Below are 24,890 nucleotides of genomic sequence, written 5' to 3' on the forward strand. Positions count from 1 at the left end.
TCCATGCACAAGAATTAAGTATCCAAAGAATATATATTAAAGCAAAAAATTTTAACCATGTATGTGTTAGTGACAGTATATGTGTATGTACACGCATATATGTGTGTGTGTTGAACCCATTAAGCAGTCTGGTAAACCTTAAATACCTCTTCTCAGAATAAAGTTTCAAATGCATCAGATAAAGGCCAGGATTATCAAGAAGACCAATTACAATAATATATTCAAATATAGTTACCAAAATATAGGAGTGGGGACTTAAAGACCTCAGGTTAAAATTTTCTGTATTGAAAAATATTCTTTCCATGGAATTGGAGGCATAAGTGTTATACTCTAAGCCCCTACATCTTTATCTAGATTGAGATAAATATGTAGCAATTCTTCATGCTGGGTGATGTGAGCTTACGCTATAGGACTTGAAATAAGGAAGCTCTGAGTTGTAGTATTGTCTTGGAGATCTAATAGATAATATTGATCAAGTCATTTAATTTCAGTCTCAGTTTCCTCATCTGTAAAATGGGAAAGATAAATATTTATCTGAAAGCTTGGTGAGGATAATTGTGGGGATCAAATGAGAATATATGTAAAGTGCTTTGCAAACCTTAAGCCAATAAATAAATGTTCAATATTTAGAGTCATTTAAAATCAGTAAGATCTGAGTTCAAATCCTCCTTCAGACACTTATCTGCTGTGACCTTGAACAAATCATGAGACCTTCACTTGGCCTCATCTGTAATGGAGATAATAATAGTACTTGCCTCCCAGGTTAACTGTAAGAACCAAATGAAATGACATACAAAAAACTCTTTGCAAAATTTTAAGATTCTGGATCTGAATCAAAAAGGAAAAAAATATCACTATGTACTACAAACCATTGTTGATCGTTACTTTCCCCCAAATATGATCTTAGCTCAAAATGCTGCTTGAAAAAAATTGACTATGATAGCAACAATAGCACATGCACACCGATTTAACTTTTGTGGGATTTTTGTCTTTATTTACTGAGGAATTGTGAAGTAGAAGAATTCAGTGGTTCATGTAGAGTCTTATAGAATGGCTGTAAAGGTTCCTTGCAATTCTAGAAAGCTAAGAATTTAGGTTTAATTTAATTTAATTTCTAAGAAACAAAAGAATTCATTGACAATTATTTATTTTCTGACTGCCTGATTTGCATCCTACCAATAGGTATATTTAAAACCATTTGTTGAATTGATTATTTGTAAGATATGATGCTAGAGGCAGGAAATTAAAAGATTGCTGTTAAAACAAAACAAATCAAATCTGCCTTCACAGAGCTTATAGTCTGTTCAAAAAGATGTGGTGTACACAAATATAATATAGATTATGATAGGGGAAATTGATAAATCCAGAAAAAAGTACTTTATGATGATTTGTGAAAAGAGAACACTTTTTATGGGGGTTTGAAGAAAGAAGGTCAGGGAAAAAATGACCCCTGAGCTGATCCTTGAAAAAGAAACCATACTATGAATAGTATATATGTATGTAGTATAAGACCTTTAAAAATGAGAACCACCACCAAGATACTTCTTGAGATACTTCTATGTGCTTCCTTCATGATTTGTTTATTAACTTCAGTAAGGAGCTCTTTTTTTTTACAAGGAAATTTCATGAGATACACTAAGAAGCTGCTACTATGTCCAAGAAAATGGAATCTATTCTAACTTTCTTCTCATTGAAAGCAAGTTTAAGCTGCATGATTTTTGTGGTTATTTTACTAGCATAACATAGAATTCTAATTGGATTTGCAATTTATATAGAATATATACATGCATTTAATTGAAATTTATAAAAAAAAAAGATATTATAAAAGCAAGTTTAATTGATATGCTAAGAATCAGGAGAGTTGTGGTCAAATCTTTCCCCTATTCACTTATTAGGTATCTAATTCCTATATGCCATCCCTACTGTTCCAAACATATTTGAGCACATTGATTTAGGAGAATGAAGGAGGAGATTTGAGGAAGTTGCCCATCTTGATGAGTGTATTTAGTAAGATAAAAAGGCCATCTCTTAACAATGAAGAGAAAGATTGGAACAGGTGCCCTTTAGAACATTATAGGAGAGAAATTACACAACTGTGGTGTGAGCATGAAGAGGATTCAATTGAGGTTTAGTAGTCAAGGAGTACCAGCAGAAAAGGAAGATAGGATAAATGTAACATATAAATATTTGCTAGTTAATATAGATTATTTGGCTGCTACTTTAAATATTTCTCTCATTGGTTAGTTTTCATGAGCTAAATTTTGAAAGTTCCTTTTTATTGAGAAAAACAAAACCAAAAATCCCCAATTGTTTCAGCAATCTACATTTCTCTTCCTCTGTTTAAAATTGCCCAACTAAGAGTTATGTAAATATTTAAAACAGGTCAGCAATCTAATGAAATTTGTTGGAATTTTTAAAAAGTATCTTTCAGTAATAGAAGGGGAGAGTATTGAGAGTATATATACAGGGATTAGATTTGGTAAAGAGAAGGACCACTTCTTTAGAGGATGGAGTAAAAGATTTAGAGATGAAAGAAGGAGAATGACTGACGTTGGGAAGGTAGGAAATGAGAAGAGAAAAAGATAGAACTTCTGGGAATGCTCTATTTTTTAAAAGTATGAGTATAGGTGGTCCTCAGCTGGGAAGATGAGGTTGGGATGTTGTGAAAGGCTTTAGGAGAGAAGATGTTTGAAATATAATTATTTCATTGTTACACTTTTAATTTCTCATATTCCTACTTCTTCTCACTAACTTTAGAGTTATTTCTTTATTCTAGCATCATACTTCTAGGAAAGATTTTTAAAAATTCTGAACAGCTAGATAAAAATATGCAAATTCCTTTCTCTTGTTACTGTCTGGCTCAGTCTAGATTATAGATGATAATTACACAAATTATCCACATGAAAATCTTTATCTGTTTATTTCTTTTTCTTTCAAGTCTAGACACATTTATCCTGGAATCACTATATAGTGTATAGATAATCATAAGTATATAGGTTCCATAACCTATACTTAAGGCAAAAACACAAAACAGATGGAGAATTAGGGACTCACCTAAACCAACATATGTACTTTAACCCCTTGAGCTAAGTATGACATTTTGGGCTGGGTGAAAGAATGATGGCTTCTCTCATATTCCTCATTAGAGGGAAAGAGCTATTTGCCACAAGTTGAGTCAAAGGAAGAGAACAAGCCAGAAGTAGTCTCTCTTTTAAAGATATTCTATTCTCGCTGCTCTTTTGGGGTAGGGGAGAACCAAGGAATTACCCAAAATATGTGATTTCTATAGCATATTTCTTCTCTCATATCTTTTCTCTCTTCCTTCTATTACTATTTATGGGATTTTTGGTATTGGTTTAGTTTGTTTTGGTTATAGCATCCCATTTTTCTATTTTTCTAAACCTCCTCTTGTAGCATTTAAAAGAAATCAACCTATACACCAAAGGACCAAGTTCTTTACTGGGAGTGTCAGAGTACAGATTTAGGATTTGTTCTAACCAGACCTATCTCCATTCCATTAAAGAATAAAAAATATCATCTGATCTAGGGCTTAAATCACATTACATACATAAGCACCTTATCATTTAGGAGAAAAAGCTGCTGTAATCTATAAGATTACTGGACTTAATGTTGAGTAGATGTGGGTTCATAAAAGTGAATATATGAGTACGCATGTCTGTGTGTGTGTGTGTGTATATATATATATATATACATATATATATTGAGAGAGAGAGAGAAAGAGAGAGAAAGATAGAGACAGAGAGAGAAACAGAGAGAGAGAGAGAGAGAAACAGAGAGAGAGAGAGAGAGAGAGAGAGAGAGAGAGAGAGATTGATATTTTTTCCTTTTTTTAAAGATGAATCAACTGAGTTATGTGTGGTGTCCAAAATGAGATTCAAATCCAAAGCTCTCCTGACTATGTCCACTATTCCTTCTTATTTTTCTTTCATTTAAAAATGCAGATATTTATTGAAGTCTTTTTTTATTATCACTGTAACTTCACAATGACTTCTACCTCTATTCAATTAGAATCTTATTCTTGTAACAAATAGGTTCATAGTCAAGCAAAACACATTGCCATATTAGTCATATATGAAATGTATGCCTTCTCTGCTCTCATCTAACAAATATATTTACTGTTATCTAACAAATGAAGAGACATTACAAGTCTTCAACCCACAATTTCACAGATGAAGAAATGGAGACATAGATGGGTTAAGTGGCTTGCTCAGTATCAGAGAGGTGGTAATAAGTGGTAGAATCTAACTTTACTTCTATCCTTTTTACTCTACTTTAAATAGTTTGACACTTTCTATTGAGAGGTAGTAGACATACTTCATCATCAGTCCTTTGATGTAAATGACTAGATGCTTAATTATGAAGTCTTTTCAGTGTTATTTTCTTTTACACTATTATGGTCACTATGAAAATTGTCCAAATTCTAATTACTGTGCTCTGCATCAGTTCATACAGGTCTTCCCAAGTTTCTCTGAATTCTTCATATTTGTAATTTCTTAATGCATAATAACTACATTTATGTGATATAATTTTGTCAGATAAAAAACTTAAATATAAACACCTTTCCCTTTTTTCTTAGACTTTCTTGAGTTATATACGTACTTGTATTACTGGGTCAAATGATATGTATGTTTTACCTTTTAAAATTAGAATTTTAATTTTCTAGAATTGTTGGGTCAATTCAACCAACTCTCACTAACAATGTATTAATGAATGTATCTTCCCACAACTTCACTATCATTAAATTATTCTCATCTTTTCCAATCTGTTGAAAATGAAGTAAAATATCAAAGTTATTTTGTTTACATTTCTAATTATAATAGTAATTTTGAGCATTTTCTTATGATTATTGACAGGTAACATTTTGTCTCTTGAAAACTACCTGTTCATATCTTTTCACCACTCATCTATTGGAGAGCGATTCTTGTTCATAATATTTATATAAGTTTCCTACATGTCTTGAATATCAGACCTTTAACAAAGATATTTGCTCCAAATTGTTCTTCTTGATTAACTATTTCTCTTCTAATTCTAGACGCATTGATTTTATTTGTGCAAAAGTGCTTCTATTTAATGTAATTCAAATTGCCCATTTTATCTTTTATTTATCAATTTTTTAAGAACTAAAAAGTTAAGAATTGTCCACTCACATACAGTTTTGCTAGGTCCCATCTTATAGTCATCTTTTTTAAAATAATGTGACATTTAGATCATATATTCATTTGGAATTTATTGTGTTATAAGACATTTATCTAAACCTAATTTCAGACAACAGCATTTTTTAGTTTTCCTAGCTGTTTTTGTTAAATTGGAAATCTTGATCCTCTATAGTTGGTATCTTAATTTTGTCAAATACCAAATGACTCTGTTCTATCACTTCGAGATCTTGCTTTTCCAGTCTCTTCCACTGATCAACTTTTCTAACTTTTATCCAGTACCAAATAGTTACTAGTTACTGCTCTATCATCTAATTGAGTTATGGTAATACTAGACTTCAGTCATTTCCTCCCATCAATTTTATTATTTTATTTCCCCCCAGATGTAGTTTGTTGTGATTTTATCTAAGTGTCTCAAGTAAAACTCTTAGTAGTTCGATATGGCACTAAATCTGTAAGGTATTGTCCAATCATAAACAATTAATTTCTTTCCAATTTCTTGTATTCCTTTATGTATGTAAAGTGCTTCATGGTTTTGAGTGTATCTTTGTGAAACGATTCTTGATAGCTAACGTATTTTATGATTTTGCATGGAAATTTTTTCCTCTTTCTTGTTAGATTTTGCTAGTAATATATCTAAAGGTTGATTTTGTGTATCTATTCCATATCTTGATACCTTATGACAATTATTATTTTTTCATTGAATATCTAAGATTTTCAATAAACTATGGTATCATCCAGTAAAAAAATCTTGAAGTTATATTTACTAATGTTCATTCCTTCAGCTTACTTTTTGTACTAGCTATTGTTTCTAAAACTTAATCAAATAATTATACCCTTGCTTCTTCTTTACAATTAATGCTAGCTCTTGATTTTAAATAGTATTTTGAAAATGTGTTGCATTTTATCAGAATGTTTTTATTTGCTCACATAAATATGTAATTTTTATTGTTTTTGTTATTAATATGGTTTATGTTTAGTTTCTTTGATGTTGAACTAACTCTCTGTTTCTGGTATACACTTAACCTAATCATAATAAATAATATTTTTATGTATTTCCAGTGGTCTCTCCAATACACTGCACTAGTAAAATAATTGAACAGCATTCAAAGCTAAGTAAGATGATGAATGTCAATAACAAATTCTTGTTTCCTCTGGTAGTAAAAAGAAGTCTGTCCAAAACACATTCTTGAAGTAAATGAGAAACTTAAGATCAAATATTAAGATCAAATCTAGATTCATCCAGAACTTGAAAGGACCTTATAGAACTATAAGATGCATAGTTCAACCCTTTCATTTTACAAATGAGGAAATTGAGGCTAAAATAAATTAAGCAAACCCCAAATTAGACTCATAAACACCAGAGGAAGTATTTGAAGCCAGTTCCTCTGAATCCACGTTAGGCTTGTTCCATGGTATCACGTTGCCTTCTCAAGAAAAAAAGATAGAAATATTATGTCAGAAAATGATTAAAGCATTCAGAACTAACTTGAGAATTAAGTATCATAATGATTAATAATATCTTTGGATTCTAAGCACACCATTCTAAACTTCCTACCTTTGCATTAAATGTGAAATTCCCAAAATAAAACTATGAGTCAATCTCTATCTGATTTAGCTTTCATTCTCATACCTGCTATTCAGCCCCAGGTAACTTGCTTTCCATTATCCCAGACCCTACCTCAAAAGTCTGCACTGGTAGTGAAAATAGTGATTTTGTCTATCCCTGTGGACTTGATGGTTAGAGAATGATTGGCTACTTTTAGCTGTTGGAGACAGGACTGATTTTGCAGATAATTTTTCTTTGTCTGGCATGCTCATTGAAAAAGTTTACTGGGTACTAGCCCCACTTTTGTTTTTCTGGAAGTTATGGGAACCTATCATTTCCTAAGAATCTTCTGCAAGTTCTTATGAGTTCTAATTTGCATATTGTCTGGAAGTTGGAAATTAATGATGCAGAAGTTTATATTCCATTAGGCAGAAATAAGTGGTTAACAGGAAAATAAATGGTATGCTATTATGGATACCTTTTTTTTTTTCTATTTGAGTAAGTAAAAGCAAAACCTGAATTATGCAAACTGCTAATGGAAAGAAATTTTAAAAGCCAGTATGGCATTCTACAGATAAAATTTCATTGCAGGAACTCTTTAAATAGTTAAACCTATTAATGAATTTCAAGATCATTTTCATTTAGGAATATCATCATTCAAATCTGGTTTTCCCATACTTCTCTTTGGCCTAATTTAACCAATTTCTTGTATTGCTTTTTAAAAAAAAATTGTGGAACAGTATATTAAACTTACTCTGTGCTTATTGAGTGATTAACCATGTTACATCAATAAGGCCATACCTCTCTTTACAAAAGGGGAAAGTTCTGAGCTTCTAGTGGGCACAAGATGGATGGTTGTCATTCCTAAGAAGGCTCAGTTTTTGAATTTTAGGAAGTTGTGGTAAGACAGTAGTTTTGTTTTCGGCGATCTCTCATTTAGTAATTGAGATAAAGGGCAATTTTTAGGTTAAAAAAGAGAGAAACTTTCATTTCTTTTCTCATTAGAAGTAAGAGATGAAGACTCAGGGTTTAAATTAGTAAGACTCTTGAAAGTTCTGAGTTGGCAATTTGTTTTTAAGTGTTTTAAATCTAGGAATATGGAGAATAGTATTGGTCATGTGCTCAAGGCTTACTTGAGTTGGGGTTTGTTAGGAAAGAAATATTCAGTTCTTTGTTTTTCTATAAATTGAATAATTGAAACAAATTGAATAATAAAATGAATAATTTAAAGGCTTTAGTGTCATGATGAAGTGATCAATTATTGTTCCCATACCAATCACTTTCAGATCTACTTTTCCATCCCTAACCTCTTTGCTGATCTCCAGTCTTATCTCTTCAACTATTTGACATCTCAAATAGGATGTCTTGTAGACATTTCAAATTAAAAAAGTCTAAAACTGAACTTATTAACTTCTCCCCAAATCCATGGTCTTCCAGATTTCCCTATTCCTGTCAAAGCTAGGATTGCAACCTAAATGTCATCCTCAACTCCTCACTCTCAAGTCCCATATCCAACCTGTAGCCAACTTCTGTCTATTGCACCTTCAGAGCATTTCTGCTCCCTATTCTCCTCTGACACTGGTGCTTCCCTTTAGGCATAAACTATTTTGAAATAGTGTTGGTTTACCTGATACAAATCTCTGCCATTCTATTTTCCACTCAGCTGTCAAAGTGATCCTAAAACATAGGTCTGAATGGAGCACCCTCCCTAGTAAACAAACTTTCAGGATGAAATGTATAAAATTCTCTAGCTTTCAAAAATCCTTCACAATCTGTACCACCACCACCCCATTTCTAGTCTTCTTACACCTTACACCACTCCTCACATCTTCTGCTCTAGTGACACTGGTCTCCTTGCTGTTCCTCCAAACAAACAGTTTATTTCCAGAGCTCCCAGCTAAAATCTTATATTCTGAAGAAGACCTTTTTGATCCCCCTTGCTAATTCGTGTGCCTTCTCTCTGTTGATTATTTCTGATATATTCTCTATATAGTGTATTTTTACATAGTTGTTAGCATTTTGTCTTGTCCATTAGACTTGAGCTCCTTAAGAATAGATTTGAGGTTTTTTTGTTGTTGTTGAACTTTCTTTGTATCCCCAATACTTAGTACAGTGCCTATCTTATAATAGATGCTAGATAGCTGTTGAGGATCCCAAGATATATTTTCTATAAAAATTCCAGAGATACCATAATCATTCCCTTTCTCTTCACAATGGAAGGATTTCTTCATTGAACAAATAAACATTTAGAACAAGTAATCCTTATTTATGCATATGTGTGTGTGCCAACTAATGGAAGAAGAATTAAATGAAGCCTGTTTTTACTTCTTTATGCCAAAGCCTTATGGTAGGCTTTTAACAGTGACTTTTAATATGATGATAACCTTAATGAAAATTAGCAAACCCTAATATCTGGCAGAGAGGAAGATTACAATTTTTTAAGAAATGGTTTCTGGATGCCATTTGCATCCTGAGAGAGAACTATGGAGACTGAATATGGATTGAAGCATAATATCTTCATCTTTTTTGTTTTTTTTTCTTTCTTGTGGTTTTTTTCTCTTTTGGTCTGATTTTTCTTGTACAACATGACAAATATGGAAATATGTTTAAATGAATTGAACATATTTAACCTATATCATATTGCTTGCTGTCTTGGGGAGGGAGGAGGTAAGAGAGAGGTAGAAAAAATTGGAATCCAAAGTCTTAGAAAATGAAATGTTGAAAACTATTTTTTCATGTATTTGGAAAAATAAAATACTATTGGGAAAAAAAGGAAATGGTTTCTGGACAAAAATTCAATGTAGATCCAAGAAGAGAGGCAGTGTTGCATATTGGAAAGAGTGCTGATTGAAAAAAAAAATTGGTAGACCTGAGTTCTAATCCTAATTTTGTTTAAGTCTTATTGACTTCCTACAAATTACTTTCTCAATCTGAACCTCAATTTTTTCATCTGTAAAATGAGATAATTAGACTAAATTATCTCTAAAAGTAATGATATGTGAATTTCGTGTTTATTAGTCATTCTTCAAAATTAATAACATCTATATCTTTATTTTTACCATTATGAAAAAATTAAAATATTATTTTCAAAATAACCTTTTTAATTGTAACACAACCAGGAATCTGTGATTTAATACCTAGGGGAGTCCTAATATCAGAATACTTTTCATCAATAATAATAGCTTATTTTTCTATAATATCTTAAAATTTACTAAGAACTTTTCAAATATCATCTAATTTTAGCCTCACAACAACCCTGGGAGGTAGGTACTATTATTATTACCATTTTACAGATGAGAAAACTGGCAAACACAGGTTAAGGGATTTGCTCAATGGCACATATTTAAGAGATATCTGAGCTGGGATTGAATACAGTACTTATTAGCTCACAATACACTATCACTAAGTCATGTTGCCTCTTAGTAAGCTCCTAGTAAAGTTAAAATTATTATTAAATTAAATTACTTTTTAAAAATTTTATTATGTGCTTCTTAATGCCTGGAATTTGCTTTTCTGCTTATTTGATAATCCCTACAGAAGGAGCAATTACATTCTTTTTTTAAAATTAATTTTATAATTATAACTTTTTTTTGACAGTACATATGCATAGGTAATTTTTACATTATCCCTTCCACTTCCTTCTGTTCTGAATTTTCCCCTCCTTCCCTCCACCCCCTCCCCTAGATGGTATGCATTCCCATACATATTAAATATGTTATAGTATATCCTAGATACAATATATGTGTGCAGAACCGAAACTGTTGTTGTTGTTGCTAAGGAAGAAATGGATTTAGAAGGTAAAAATAACCTGGGAAGAAAAACAAAAATGCAAACAGTTTACACTCATTTCCCAATGTTCCTTCTCTGAGTGTAACTGATTCTGTCCATCATTGATCAATTGGATCTGAGTTAGATCTTCTCTTTGTTGAAGATATCCACTTCAATTAGAATACATCCTCATATATTTCTTATAAATTAGAGTCAATTCTCTGTATATTTTGGAGATGAGGCCTTTATCAGAACCTTTAACTGTAAAAAAATATTTTCCCAATTTGTTACTTCCCTTCTAATCTTGTTTGCATTAGTTTTGTTTGTGCAAAAGCTTTTTAATTTGATGTAATCAAAATTTTCTATTTTGTGACCAATAATGATCTCTAGTTCTCCTTTGGTTACAAATTCCTTCCTCCTCCACAAGCCTGAGAGGTAAACTATCCTATGTTTCTCTAATTTATTTATGATCTCGTTCTTTATGCCTAAATCATGGACCCATTTTGATCTTATCTTAGTATGTGGTGTTAAGTATGGGAACATGCCTAGTTTCTGTCATACTACTTTCCAGTTTTCCCAGCAGTTTTTGTCAAATAATGAATTCTTATCCCAAAAGTTGGGATCTTTGGGTTTGTCAAACACTAGATTGCTATATTTATTCACTATGTTGTCCTGTGAACCTAACCTATTCCACTGATCAACTAGTCTATTTCTTAGCCAATACCAAATGGTTTTGGTTTCTGCTGCTTTATAATATGGTTTTAGATCAGGTATAGCTAGGCCACCTTCATTTGATTTTTTTTTTTCATTAATTCCCTTGAAATTCTCGATCTTATGTTCTTCCATATGAATTTTGTTGTTATTTTTTCTAGGTCATTAAAATAGTTTCTTGGGAGTCTGATTGGTATAGCACTAAATAAATAGATTAGTTTAGGGAGTATTGTCATCTTTATTATATTCGCTCGGCCTATCCAAGACTTAATGTCTTTCCAATTATTTAAGTCTGACTTTATTTTTGTGGCAAGTGTTTTGTAATTTGAGCAAGTACATTCTTACTAATGTTATTGGTAGTATCCATATACAACTTTATTGACCAGCTATGATATAAATGGAGAATTGTGAATTGATAATATCATTAATTGCATATGTGATGATTAAATGAAAAATCAGTTCTAGTAGGGTTAAAAAGTTAAATGCTTTTTTGTTCCAACAGGAAATATGGGATGTATAAAATCAAAAAGAAAAGACAATCCACCTCACGATGGAATAGATTTGAAGACCCAACCAGTACGTAATACTGACCGAACTATTTATGTGAGAGATCCAACGTCCAATAAACAGCAAAGGCCAGTAAGTAGATAGTCTCAGGGGAGAATTCCAAGAACAAGATCCAAGCATGACTGGAATAATTAAAATTCAATTGAGAACATATGAATGTAGATGTCATCTTGATTGATTGGTTCTCAAGTGATTTGTTTTGTAATTCAACCTTTCTAAAGGCATGTAAAAAGGCAGATATATAGATATCTGGCCATTTATTGTGTAATGACAATTCCATTCTTTTTTGTACATTGAGAAAAAAATTTATGTCACTGATGGTAAAAAAAAAAACCAAACCAAACACTTTAAACTCAAGAGAATGAACCTGCTATTCTGTAAAGGAAAAAAGTTTGTATTAGACTATATAGTGAGATTAGCACAATACCCCTAATGCAAGGTGTAGCTAAAATGCAAAATACATCTAAAATATTATCAAGCAACCCTTCTTTCCTACCTATCTTTCCCTTGTATTCTCCCCTCCCATTCAAGCTCATTAAAGAAAAGAATTTAATTTTTAGTATAGGGCAGAAGCCTTTTTTTTTATTGAATTTTTAAAAAATTAAATATATTCATTCTTTGTTACTGGAAGCCCTAGTCAAGCTTTTATAACAATAGAATCAATGATGTTTCATTTTCATTCTTTCCATAAAGGTTTTGGCTAAGAAAGAAGTTAAACTACATTTCTTGGGAAGAAAAAAAAATAGGAATAGGGACCTTAAATGTACTTGATATTAAACCTTCTATGTCCTCCTCTTCATATCCTGTCACCACCAAAAAAAAATCAATCACATATTCTTTTATAGTATAGTTTAATAGCATCATTCAGTACCTAACCACTAAGGACATTTTAAACAATATCTCTATAATATAAAATATTTTGGAGAGCTATACAATTTTTATAGTTTCCTGTCTCCTACAATCATTATGTAAAAATGTAAATATTTTGGTTTTAGTTGGTAATTTTTCAGGTACTAGACATGTATAGAAGTTTTTTGAGGATTTATGAGTTAGAGGAAAGTTTTTTGAGAGGAAGGTTAAGAGTGACTAAAGTGAGATGTGATAGAAGGTGAGAAGGTACAAAAATTAAACAGATTGCATGTCTTGGATTTTTTTTGAAGTTATAATATTTCTCCTATGAATACAAATCTCATGGAATTGTATTTGCCACAGTCAAATCATTGTCTTTATAAATAGAAAGCCAAAGAAATATGGGGATAAAAGTGAATGATACCTATTTCTCTCATTATGAGATATTAAAATTCCCATGCAAAATCACATCCTTCTTTCTTAGCACATTCAACATAAATTGAATGTTTTAAATCAAGTGCTTTTTAATTGTATTTGCATTTTCAATTCTGTTGGACTGCAACTACTAGGTAAAGGAGAATATGGAAATGTGCTTAATTTAATTTTTAATAGGAAGAAACCAACTGCTTTATAAATTTTTTTCATTAATAATGAGGTTAAAAATCACTTAATTTATAAATCACAAATAGCTAAATATTGTTGAAAATTTAATAATAATTTACAATGCACTATGGTGTTTCAGTTGGCACCTTTGACTATGGAGGTAAAGATCATGATTTCTATTTCTTATTATCAAGTGGCTTTTCTCTAATTGATGACCATGGTAATTACTTACATGCTAGACCAATCGTGAAAATATACACCACAGGTCAAAAGAGTAAATGAACAAAAACATCAATGAATAAATAATAGAATGTAATAGAAATATAATAGAATAATAGAAATAGATATAATAGAAAAATAATAGACTACAATATAAATAAAAAATAGAAATAGAAATGTAATATAAATTTAAAAATCAACTAAAAATTAATAGTCATAACTTATGTCAAAAAAGGTGGGACAGCATAGGATCAAGGAAAGTTTTAGATGTGGGGTGCTGAGTTTGAGTCTAAACTTTGACATTTATGGTAAGATTAGCACAGATCACTTAATCTCTCTGAGCCTAGTTTTCCTAATTTGTAAAATGGCAATAATAACTGGACATTTATAAGGTTATTGAGAAAATCAGGTGAGACAATAAATGTAAAGGCTTTATACATTTTAGGTACTCTATATACATATTGTGTTCTGATTACTAAAAATAGGATGTCAACAGCTAATAATGCATATAAAATTCAGATTGTCTCATTTTAAAAGTATAAATTAATGACCTATTTGAAAATCATTCAAAGAGGCAACTAAATAATAATAGCTGTATAACATGAGTTATTCTAGTCTCAAGATTTTAGTCTTTTTTATTTTTGGATTATTTTCTTCAAGTCTTATATAAACAAACACTGCATTAATTCTACAAATTTTAACAATCAAGAAATTAGTATAAAAGGGATTCCAAATGAAAAAGTATACTTAAAGCTAATTTAATTATTATAGACAGGTTAAAAAAACCCAACAAAGCCTTAGCATTCATGATAGAATTCCATCAGCCTGGGGATGGTAGGTTCTTTCGTTTTTTAACAGTCCATACTTCATACAATTTATATTAAATCACTTTAATCAAATGATCAATGAAATAAAATTAAAGGATTTGTGATCACTTTACACTCAATCTATCTTTCAAGAAGCATTAGAGGCTTCCTGAATCATTGTACCCATTCCTTCCCATCACTATGTTCTACTTTTTTCACTTCCAAACAAAGAAAATAAAAACATCCTGGAGACCAGTGGTCATCAAATATTTCTCTGTGGATTTTTGACATCACAGGCAAATTGCTTCACACTGGTGAGAACCTCCATTTGGCACTTTATCCTGTCTTCTCAAAGGATCCCTCTCAAGTCCCACCTTCTACCCCAGTTCTGCTCAATACCATAAGCTGTTATTGAACATGAGTTTTCAGAATTTGCAGTTATGGTTTTCTCTTTTTTTAAAATAGAAGCATCATATTTACATCCCAATTGCCACTGTTAGTATAAAAGCACTATATGGAACACAGATATGATCCAGAAAAAGCATTATTGTGAAGAGATGCTTAACACATATTCTCTTTGTAGGTGCTCAATCAAGGCACTCAACTTTTACCTGGACAAAGGTTTCAAAACAAAGGTATGTCTTCAGGTCCATTATAAAGTAACTTCCCCTTAGTTTTTGTATATGCCCTATGCTGTTGCAAATAATTACATCTACTTCTTCATGTGGATCCTTGTAGACTGTCCATTCCTTTATTCCCCAAGGGTAGGAATTATGTGTCATTCCTTTTAAAATACCTCTGTATAGTTACTGACTCATTATTGTGCACAGAACAGGCATTTGATCAATGTTTCTGAGGGTTTATCTTTTAGGTATTTTCACTTGAGTTATTCATTAACAGATCCGGAAGAGCAAGGGAATGTGGTAGTAGCCTTATATGCCTATGAGGGCCTTCACCCTGATGATTTATCTTTCAAGAAAGGAGAAAAACTGAAAATCCTTGAAGAGTAAGTATTTTCCCATTGCAACTTCTGGCCTTTGATTCCCATACCCATTTTATCCACAGCCTTTATCTTATAGTAACTCAATGTTAATCTGAATCTGGTCATGTGAAAGTGAAACTTTCTGTCTTTTACCACTAGTGCAGTTTGGTACTCAGATAGTGCAAGGTCAAAGTAACTGTTTTTGAATTTTAAGTTTGACTGGTAGAACTCTCTAGCTAGTTTTACTTTGTAGAAAAATGTCATTTGTTTTCATCTGTTGTACAACTTTAGGAATTTTTTTTGCTTGAGCAGGCTTCAAGCATTATTAAGGATACTGCTTTTTACTTAAAAAAAAAAAAACAACCCTTAACTTGGTTTTATAAATTTAAAGTAAATAAAGATAAAAAACCAACCACTCTTATTTGGGAAGCCCATACTTAGCATTAATACTGTAACTTTGATAGATACTTAGTATCTCATTTCCCTAACCCCTCCTACTCTATCTCATTTATTTAGAGTAGTAGAAGACTAGCTCCTGACCTGAGAATTACATTCCACATGTTTTAATCTTAGCTATCTCTAGGACATACCAACCTGCTTGGTGTATATATATGCTCATCATTTCAATTATTGAATAGATTTGATGAGGGAAAACTGTAAAGATTGCCATGCATATTGTAGCCAAAGACTTTTTCCCCTATTCTATAATAGAATGAAGGCATTTGAGTAGGCAGTTCATATTTCTCAATGATCCCAAGAGGAAGCAAATTATATAAATTAGTTCTCATCTTTTATTTGTTTCCCCTCACACAGACACACATAACATATAGTTGGTTCTATATATAACTTCTTTATAAAAATTGGAGAAGGAGGAAATGACTCATTACATTGGAATTTTTTTATTCAGAGTTTTCCTACAATGAACATTAAAATAAAAACCAGGTAAATAATGGAGTTAATATAACACAAAAGGGTGACATTTGCTCACTTATCTCATTTTCCTTTTATTTTTAAAATTTGTCAGAAGAATAGTGATACATCTCTCAACTGAATTGAACTAAATAACTGATTTATACCTGAATACATGTATGTATGTGTGTTTCTAAAATATGGTAGTATGATCCATTAAAACTGCTTTGTGTAACACTAAATAAAGTGACTCATATTTGGGCTTATGAATCAATGCTCTACATAAAGTCCATATTCAACTTATGTTTGGACTCAAGAAAGAGGAGAATAATGTTATTACTCAAATTCTGGAGTTCTAGTTTAATCTACCAAAAAGAGCAATAACTAGTTCTTGAATTATTGATATGAACATTCTTTTATACATCTTTTTCTTCTAGACATGGAGAATGGTGGAAAGCTAGATCTCTTATATCCAAGAAAGAAGGTTTCATTCCCAGCAATTATGTAGCAAAACTCAATACCTTGGAAACAGAAGAGTAAGTTCTTCCAAAATTTCATTTAACTGATGCATTATTATTGTATTTGTACTTTATTTATACCATTCCTTCCCAAGGAAATAACATCAATAAACTGTTTCAAATTTCCTTTTCAGATGGTTCTTTAAGGATATAACCCGGAAAGATGCTGAAAGACAACTTCTGGCACCAGGAAATAGTGCAGGAGCATTTCTTATCCGAGAAAGTGAAACATTAAAAGGTAGGACACATTTATTTTATTTTTTAAAAAGTATTCCTGAAGCAGTTTACTGAAGCTATTTTAAACTTAACTAAGTGAAGAACAAGCAAAAGCTTAAAACTTTAAAATTTGGGAGATTATAGAAAGAGTAGGCTTTTACAATGTTATTTTGAGAAGAGATAATATGAGTTTTTTTGGTCCCCAAAAGAAGGTTTAAAATGGGGGAGGAAGGAAAGACAGAAAAATGGTTTGAAAAAGAGAGCTAGTAATGGTGATACATTTTTTAAATGTGTCAGTAAAACATTTAAAGATGAACAGAAAAACTGAGATTTGGAAGGAAAGCAAGGAGACTAGGGGAGGCAAAGGGGAACTTTGGAACTATGTGCTGAATTTATTATATAATTTTAAAAACCAGTTATAAATGATGGAAATTTGAAGCTCCATGTACAATTTGCTCTTTTTTTTTCTAAGAAATTCTTGTATTCAGAACTTGAAAATAGTTCTGAATTACAATAAAAAAAATTGAATTGTTATGCATAGTATAAAAACAATAAAAATAAGCCATTTTTATAAAGGTGATTACTTCTTACAATGTATGAGTCTTTAAAATATTTTCCAAACATTCAAATATTTTATAAAGGTAACTAGGTGACACAAAAGATGGAGTGCTGGAACTAGAATCAAGAATATCTAAGTTCAAATACAGAACTAGACATTTACTCATTTTTTAAAACCATTTCCCTCAGTTCTTTCATCTGTAAAATGGGAGAAATAATAGTATCTACTCTCAAGGTTGATGTGAGAGGGGCAGCTAGGTGGTGCAGTGGATAGAGCACCAGCCTTGAATTCAGGAGGACCTGAGTTCAAATCTGCTCTCAGACACTTAACACTTCCTAGCTGTGTGACCCTGGGCAAGTCACTTAACCCCAGCTTCAGGGGGGGGGAAAAAAAAAGGTTGATGTGAGAGCCTAAAGAGGTAATATTAGTAAAATTAGTAATAAAGTTATAAACAAAGTAAATAAAAAGTAATAAAGTAAAATTAACAATACCTGTTGCATCGTAAGTATTATATAAATGTTAGCTATTATTATTAAAAGAAAATAAATCAGGAAGTTATATTTCTATTTATTTTAAAAAGAAATGGAAGAAATCCTTTATGAGAGAATAAAAATAATATGTTAGGTAAGTTTTTTTAAAAGAGTTGATACTGTTTATCTTTCAAATATTTTGAAAGAATATTTTAAAACATCTAGATCTTAAAATTTGATCATTAACATAAAGCAATTTGAACTTATACTAAGAAATATGCTAATGTCTCTAAACCTTTTGATCTAGAGAGCCCATTTTTAGGCAAATATCCTAGAAGTGAAAAGTTTTTTTAAAAGCCGTGTGTGTGTGTGTGTGTGTGTGTGTGTGTGTGTGTGTGTGTGTGTGTGTGTGTGTGTGTGTATGAAAATATTATACAATATTTTTAATAGAAAAGAACTAGAAGCAAAGTAAACACAGTTTAGAGAGCAGTAAAATATGTAAGACATAAATGTAATACAGTGTTGCTTGGCTCTAAAAAAAGATGAATATGATGACTATAGCAAAGTATTGAAGGACCATAAGAATGGTCTAAAGTAAAGTAAGCAGAACTAGGAAAACAAAGTATACAATGATTACACTAGTGCAGTTGGAAAGAACAACAAAATGATAACAATCAAAACTGAATCTCATGGAATTATAATACCCAAAATTTAACCCAAAGAACATATACGAGAATATATTTCCTCCAATTTCTTTTTTAATACCTTTTGATTTTCAAAATTCATGCAAAGATAGTTTTCAACATTCACCTTTGCAAAACCTTGTGTTACATATTTTTCTCCCTCCCTTTCCCTCACCCTCATCCCCTAGACAGCAAATAATACAATGTGTTAAACATGTGCAATTCTTCTACATATATTTCCATATTTATCATGCTTCTCAAGAAAAATTAGATCAAAAAGGGGGGAAATGAGAAAGAAAAAGCCAGCAAGCAATGCTCCAGTTTCTTTGCAGAGACAAGGGAACTATGAGTGTGGGACACTGAATATAATGTCAGGCTTTTTTTTTTCTTTTTTTTTTCTGGATAAGTTGGTTAAAAATTCTTTATTATGAGGGAATTGCCCTCATAAAGAAAAGGAGTCTATTGGGGAAAACAATGTAAAGATAAAAGATTGACAAAATTTCATTTTTTAAAGGATAAGTGGGAAAAGTTTTAAGTTTAATTTACATTTATTATATGTAATAACATATATTTTCTATAATGTAAAATAAAATGAAATTTTCTTAACCTATTTTCCCATAGGAAGTTACTCTCTCTCTGTCCGAGATTATGACCCACTGCATGGTGATGTGATTAAGCACTACAAAATTAGAAGTCTGGACAATGGAGGTTATTACATATCTCCAAGAATTACTTTCCCCTGTATCAGTGACATGATTAAGCATTATCAAAGTAAGTAGAGAAAGAAAACACAAGTATTTTAATAGTTAATAATAGAAAATGCTTTTTATATTTAAATCTTTAGCTACTTATCTTTAAAAAAGCAAATACTTCTTTACTTTTAATGATCTTGGTAATTTATAATATCTTGGGATACACATATCTATCAGTTAATATCCCATATACTGTTGCTGTTAATAAGAAAACACTAATGTTTAAGTATTATACTGTCCTAATTCAATTATCAGAGAGACAAGTTGATTGAGTTTTATCTAAAGTATTCTTTTTCTGATGGACCTTAGAAAGATTTTTAATATTTTCTTTTAAGGGAAGAAAATACAAATGAACACATATTCTGTACAATCAGTGTACATCATTGTGGTACACATTGTTTATTCCTTCTCTCTGTTGAGGACACAACTATTTAATGACTTAGCTTCACAATTTCATCTTCCTCATCCCACATTCAGTTGCCAAGTCTTGTCCATTCAAATTTCTTCTCATTTCTTGCATCTGTCTTAATTCTGGTCACCTATCCTACTTCACCATTTTTATTAGTTTACTTCAGTTCTCTGTCTGTTTCATGTCTGTGCAATTGTTGTCATTATTATGTCCTTATTATTATATGTTTTATATATTAATTATTATATTATTTATATGTTTAGTATATGTCATTATTATTAGTGTCCTAGTTATGGATATCACCATTGTCAGTGGTTATTACGGCATTATGAATGCTCTCATTAACACAATACACTGGAATAGGTATTTGTATATTTTCAGTGTGGTTTGTCATAATCCATCTCCATCAAGAGAGAGCCACAGAATAGTTACCCTCCATCTTTTAAAATAACTATCAAAAATTTTTAAAACAATAACAAGAAAAATAAAGTCTTTTCATTTAGAAACTTCCCAAATTAATACCCACTTAAAGGAAAACTTTATAATTATAGGATAGGGCAATTCTGAGGTAAATACTTCCAATTTAAAATATAGAATTTCTGAATATGATGCAACTGCAAAATCCTATTTTAATGAGTTTTTTCTTTAAAATTTAGAGCAGCCAGATGGTCTGTGCAGAAGGCTTGAGAAGGCATGTATTAGTCCAAAACCACAAAAACCATGGGATAAAGATGCTTGGGAAATTCCCCGTGAATCAATTAAGCTAGTGAAAAAGCTTGGAGCTGGACAATTTGGAGAAGTCTGGATGGGTGAGTGGTCAAAGGATCATATACAAATCTCTCCCACATTGTAGATTATATTATTTGGAATGTTAAAAATGTAATGAGAATAAGAATAAGAGAACTTTCTTTATATATGTTTTAGCATATGATAATACAAAATATTAAATAGTTTCAGTGACAACACTTCAGTTGCCTTCCTTTATTCCCTGTGAAGATAAGGAACAGTTTGGAAAATACATCTTTTTTCCTTCTTTAGCTGATAAGATACAGGGGCAAAATGATTCCTATCTTGTATCCATTTCCCCTTTGAATAGTTTTCTTTTTAAATAACCAGTTAAGAGAAAAAAACAGGAAATTTTGTTTTTGACTGTTGTGCTACAGTTTTGAATGACTATTTTTCCCTAAACTAGATGAACTGAAGAAATATTTAACATTATTCTATGTCATTAATAAAGGTTATATGAATTCAGAGCAGGCTTTATATGCAGTAAAGTAGGAGCACATTCAGAGAACTGGGACTGAGGCTGAGAGAAGTTTAAGTAAGTAATATGCCAATGATCAATGGGAGTAAATGACAGAATTTTGACATTAATAGAACTTCAGTAATTCTGTCTTAATCGTTTCTATCTCCCTTTAATTCTTTTAAAATAAAATATTGCAGAGATACAGAAAAGTCATATATGAAGGCTTGAAACTAAGAATTTTTTTTTGGATCACTTTAGCTTTGTAAAAGACTTTGAGGAGTAAAAGACCCTGGATAACTGAAGAGAAGGAATATGAAATAGAAAAGGAGAGGAGGGAGTTTCAAGACAAACTCTTACTTTCTTTAAGGTCTTTTTTTTTTAATGGGACTAATTCTAAAAGAAGAATCTTCTGCTAGATCACTACCACTTACTTTATTGCCATCTATCAAGCAGATAGTTCCAAATTGTTCTCCAGAATCATTGGACTAGCTCACAACTCTACCAACAGTGACTTAGTGTACTTATTTTCCCACATATCCTCCAATGTTTATTATTTCATTTCCTGTCAACTTAGGTAATCTAACTCATGGGAAATAACATCTCAGAAGTATTTTAATTTTAATTTCTTTAATTATTAATGATTTAGAGTATTTTTTCATATTACTATTAATAGCTTTGATTTCCTCCTCTGAAAAATTTTTCCCCTGCCTATTCATATCCGTTGGCCATTTGTTAATTGCTGAATGACTCTTATTTTTATAAACTCAGCTTAGTTATCTATGTTATTTGAAAATTTATCAAAGAAACTTCCAATAAAGTTTTTCCCAGTTTCTTTCTTTTCTTCTAATTTTAACTACATTAGTTTTGTTACTATAAAAACATTATTTTATATAATAAAAATTATCCCTTTTATTCTCATGAATTTCTATCTCTCTTGTTTACAAACATAGGCCTTTCTAGACTCCAAGTCCTATGTTGTTGCCATTTTGCACTGAGGCCTTTGCATCTCAAGATCATCTTTCCTTTCTAATTCTGCACAAGTAGCAGTTCTCTCTCAATATATTTTCCCCCATTTCAATAAGTGATAGGTGGAATTATGTTCTAATATCCAGATTGGATATATGCTTTAGCTATTTGCTGAGGGGAAGGAAGAATATAATTATCAAAGAAGAAAACAGTAAATGGCAATTTAAGTAAAATGTATAAAGTGATTTTTCTTGATTTCATAAAGGACTTAAAGATATTCAATATTGAAGTCAGACTAAAAGCACACAAAATGACAATTTTGCATGTCGGTAGGAAGGACAAGACTAGCCATCACCATTTAAAACAAGTGGCATCCAAATTCCACTACTCATGGAGCATTAGGTGTTAGAGATGTGACTGATAACACTTGTCAAAAGAAGCATCTAGGTCACTTACTAGAGAAAAGGGAGGAGCTGGGGCAAGCATTCTGTGTACAGACTTTTATCAGTCAGGAGGAACAAGTATCAGTGAGATTGTGGGTATAAATGATGAAAAAAGAAAATTGTTTTTAGGAAGTTCTGCCAATATATAAGATTAGCAATTTAAGGAGATATGATAACTATATATTATATTTTCCCCAAATTTTCTGTCAAGCTTTTAAGAAAGTCCAAAAACCTTATGAACTTTATGATTGTTCCCAGATGTTCTAATTTGCTGATTTGACTCTTTTATTCTAAAGGCTCTGGATTATTAGGGTTATAATTAATTTTCTCTTGCTTCTCACATATGGACCTTTTTAACCTCTAAAAGTTCATCTTCCATATATACTGCTTATGTTAAGGACTAACTATCTGCAGCTCAGGTTCCTTGGTCCTGTCAGGGATCTAGACAACCCAACTGTTTTCTTAAAATCAGCTATACTAACTCTTCCTTCCCAATTCTTAATTATCTTTACCTAGATGTCATTTCTTTCAGTTATTTCATAAGTTTATAAATTTAGAATTTTAAGGAACTTTAGAAATTGTCCATTGTCCCCTCTGTCTCCACATTACAGATAAATAAAGTGAGGCTAAGGAAGTTTTAAGTTACTTGTTTAAGATCATATAGGTAATAAGCAGCAAAAGAATTATTTGAACCCAATTCTCCTGACCTCATGCTAACCATTCTGTCATGCTAACTCCTGCTGGTTTTTCTTCCTTAAACCTATAAACTTATTTTTCAGCTAATTAGCTCTTCTGTTCATGGTATTAGCCTTAATGGTTTCTAGTTACTCAATCTGAGAAGCATAAAATAGGACTGAGGGTTCCAATGTGAGTGACAGGAAGCAATAAATTTAATACTATTAAGAGATAAAAGTTCATTTTGAATAAGTCTGTAAAACATGGATCACAGGTCATATGAATCAGAGTTTTAAAGAGGAAGTGGATCTTAGAGATCATATAATTCAACCTCTCATTTTACAAATCAGAATTATGAGATCCAGAGAAATAAAGGGAGTGGGCCAAAGCCATAGATAATAAATAGTATAAATAGGGTTTTAATCGCTGTTCTCTGACTCTGAAGGTAACATCAATTCTATTATACCAAACTGCCTCCTATTTACCTCTTTTCTCTTTTTATTAATGCTTCCCTACTTTGATCTATACTTTAATTATTATTGACTGGTCAAAAGAGAGATCAAATTAAATATTAAAATGGAAGGTATTATAAAGATAGGCAGAAGAAACAATGTGCAGTTGCAGCATTTCCAGTCTCAACTATTCCAAGTGTTATCTGCTCTGAAAAATGAGTATATAAAAGTAGAAACATTGATCCTTATCATTTCTTAGGTAATCAATACAAAACACTTGAGGAAATAGAAAAAGTCCCCTATACCACACAATCAGAAAAGATTAATTTCCTCGCCAATTGGAAAGAGAGGGTAGCAAAGAAGAACATCTATTTTCATGAAAAGATTATTTGTAAAATTAATTGAGGATTAGGATTATGAGTAGAATCAGTTCAAAAAACATTACAAGCATAACAGGGAAAAAAATGAGAATTCAAGGAACTTGGTGTGAGATCCACTTAAATCCCTCTTCTAGATACCATTTGTAAATAAAATCAGAAAGACTACAGATGCAAAATGGAACTAATCTTCTGGAATTTCTGGAAAGATGTGATTACATTATTAATATTTAAAGAACCACATTTGGGTTCTAGCTCCTTTGTCCATATTGTGAAGAAGAGACAGTGGCACTTTAGAATATGAAGTTGGTCAGAGAAAGCAAAACTTCCTCAGTAAAAATTCACAGTAATGCAAAAGAGATTAATCTAATCTTCCACAGTTGTAAAAACAAAGCGGATACAAAAGGATGTTATTTCAACTATGAATATGGACAATGAACTGGGCCCAGAATTGGATAGTAGGAAAGGCTAGGTTTTAAGGAAGAAACTTCATGGCACTCTTGATGGTCTCAAGGTGCTCTTTTCCACAAAAATCCATTTTTAGTACATCTTCTCCCAATGATGCCATGTGGCACTGAATCTTAGGATATCACAATTTTAGAATAATCAAGGTTGTATTGATTTCCAAAAATAATGGAAAAATACATAGGTAGGGTAAGGCTGTGTAGTATATAATTGACAGTAACTTGTGAGGAAGTAGTTATGAGGAAGGAAGACAATATCAAGGATGTATATAATTAGCAAAAATCAGAGTCTGGAAAGAGATGAAACCAGGATGATGGAGTAAAGAAAGAACTTACCTGAATTTTCTCCTAAACCCCTCCAAATACCTTGAAATAAGTAATGACTAAACAAATTTTAGTAAAAAGTCAAGCAATTTTTCAACCAACTGAAAAAAAGTCAGCAGGAAAGGTATATTGTACCAGGATTGGAGAGCATAGTAGTCCCAGCAAAGCAGCACTAGGCCTTGGGAGCCACTGAATCAAC

General features: G+C 31.4%; 1 protein-coding gene across 2 annotated transcripts in view; it reads left to right on the top strand.

Annotated features, from left to right (window-relative positions):
* The window catches only part of LYN (LYN proto-oncogene, Src family tyrosine kinase), a 130,185-nt gene that overhangs the window by 57,628 nt on the left and 47,667 nt on the right, over positions 1-24,890 (top strand). Inside the window, exons 3-9 of one of the 2 annotated variants that reach the window (XM_074278535.1) lie at positions 11,705-11,841; positions 14,830-14,881; positions 15,147-15,252; positions 16,575-16,673; positions 16,790-16,893; positions 19,205-19,354; positions 20,401-20,553. In XM_074278535.1, coding sequence (XP_074134636.1) covers positions 11,710-11,841; positions 14,830-14,881; positions 15,147-15,252; positions 16,575-16,673; positions 16,790-16,893; positions 19,205-19,354; positions 20,401-20,553 — 796 coding nt within the window. In that variant the 5' untranslated portion in view covers positions 11,705-11,709. The remainder of the gene's footprint in view (positions 1-11,704; positions 11,842-14,829; positions 14,882-15,146; positions 15,253-16,574; positions 16,674-16,789; positions 16,894-19,204; positions 19,355-20,400; positions 20,554-24,890) is intronic. The other variant, XM_074278544.1, reaches the window with a different exon arrangement.

This window comes from Sminthopsis crassicaudata, chromosome 1 (genome assembly GCF_048593235.1).
Source record: "Sminthopsis crassicaudata isolate SCR6 chromosome 1, ASM4859323v1, whole genome shotgun sequence".
Classification (NCBI taxonomy): Eukaryota; Metazoa; Chordata; class Mammalia; order Dasyuromorphia; family Dasyuridae; genus Sminthopsis; species Sminthopsis crassicaudata.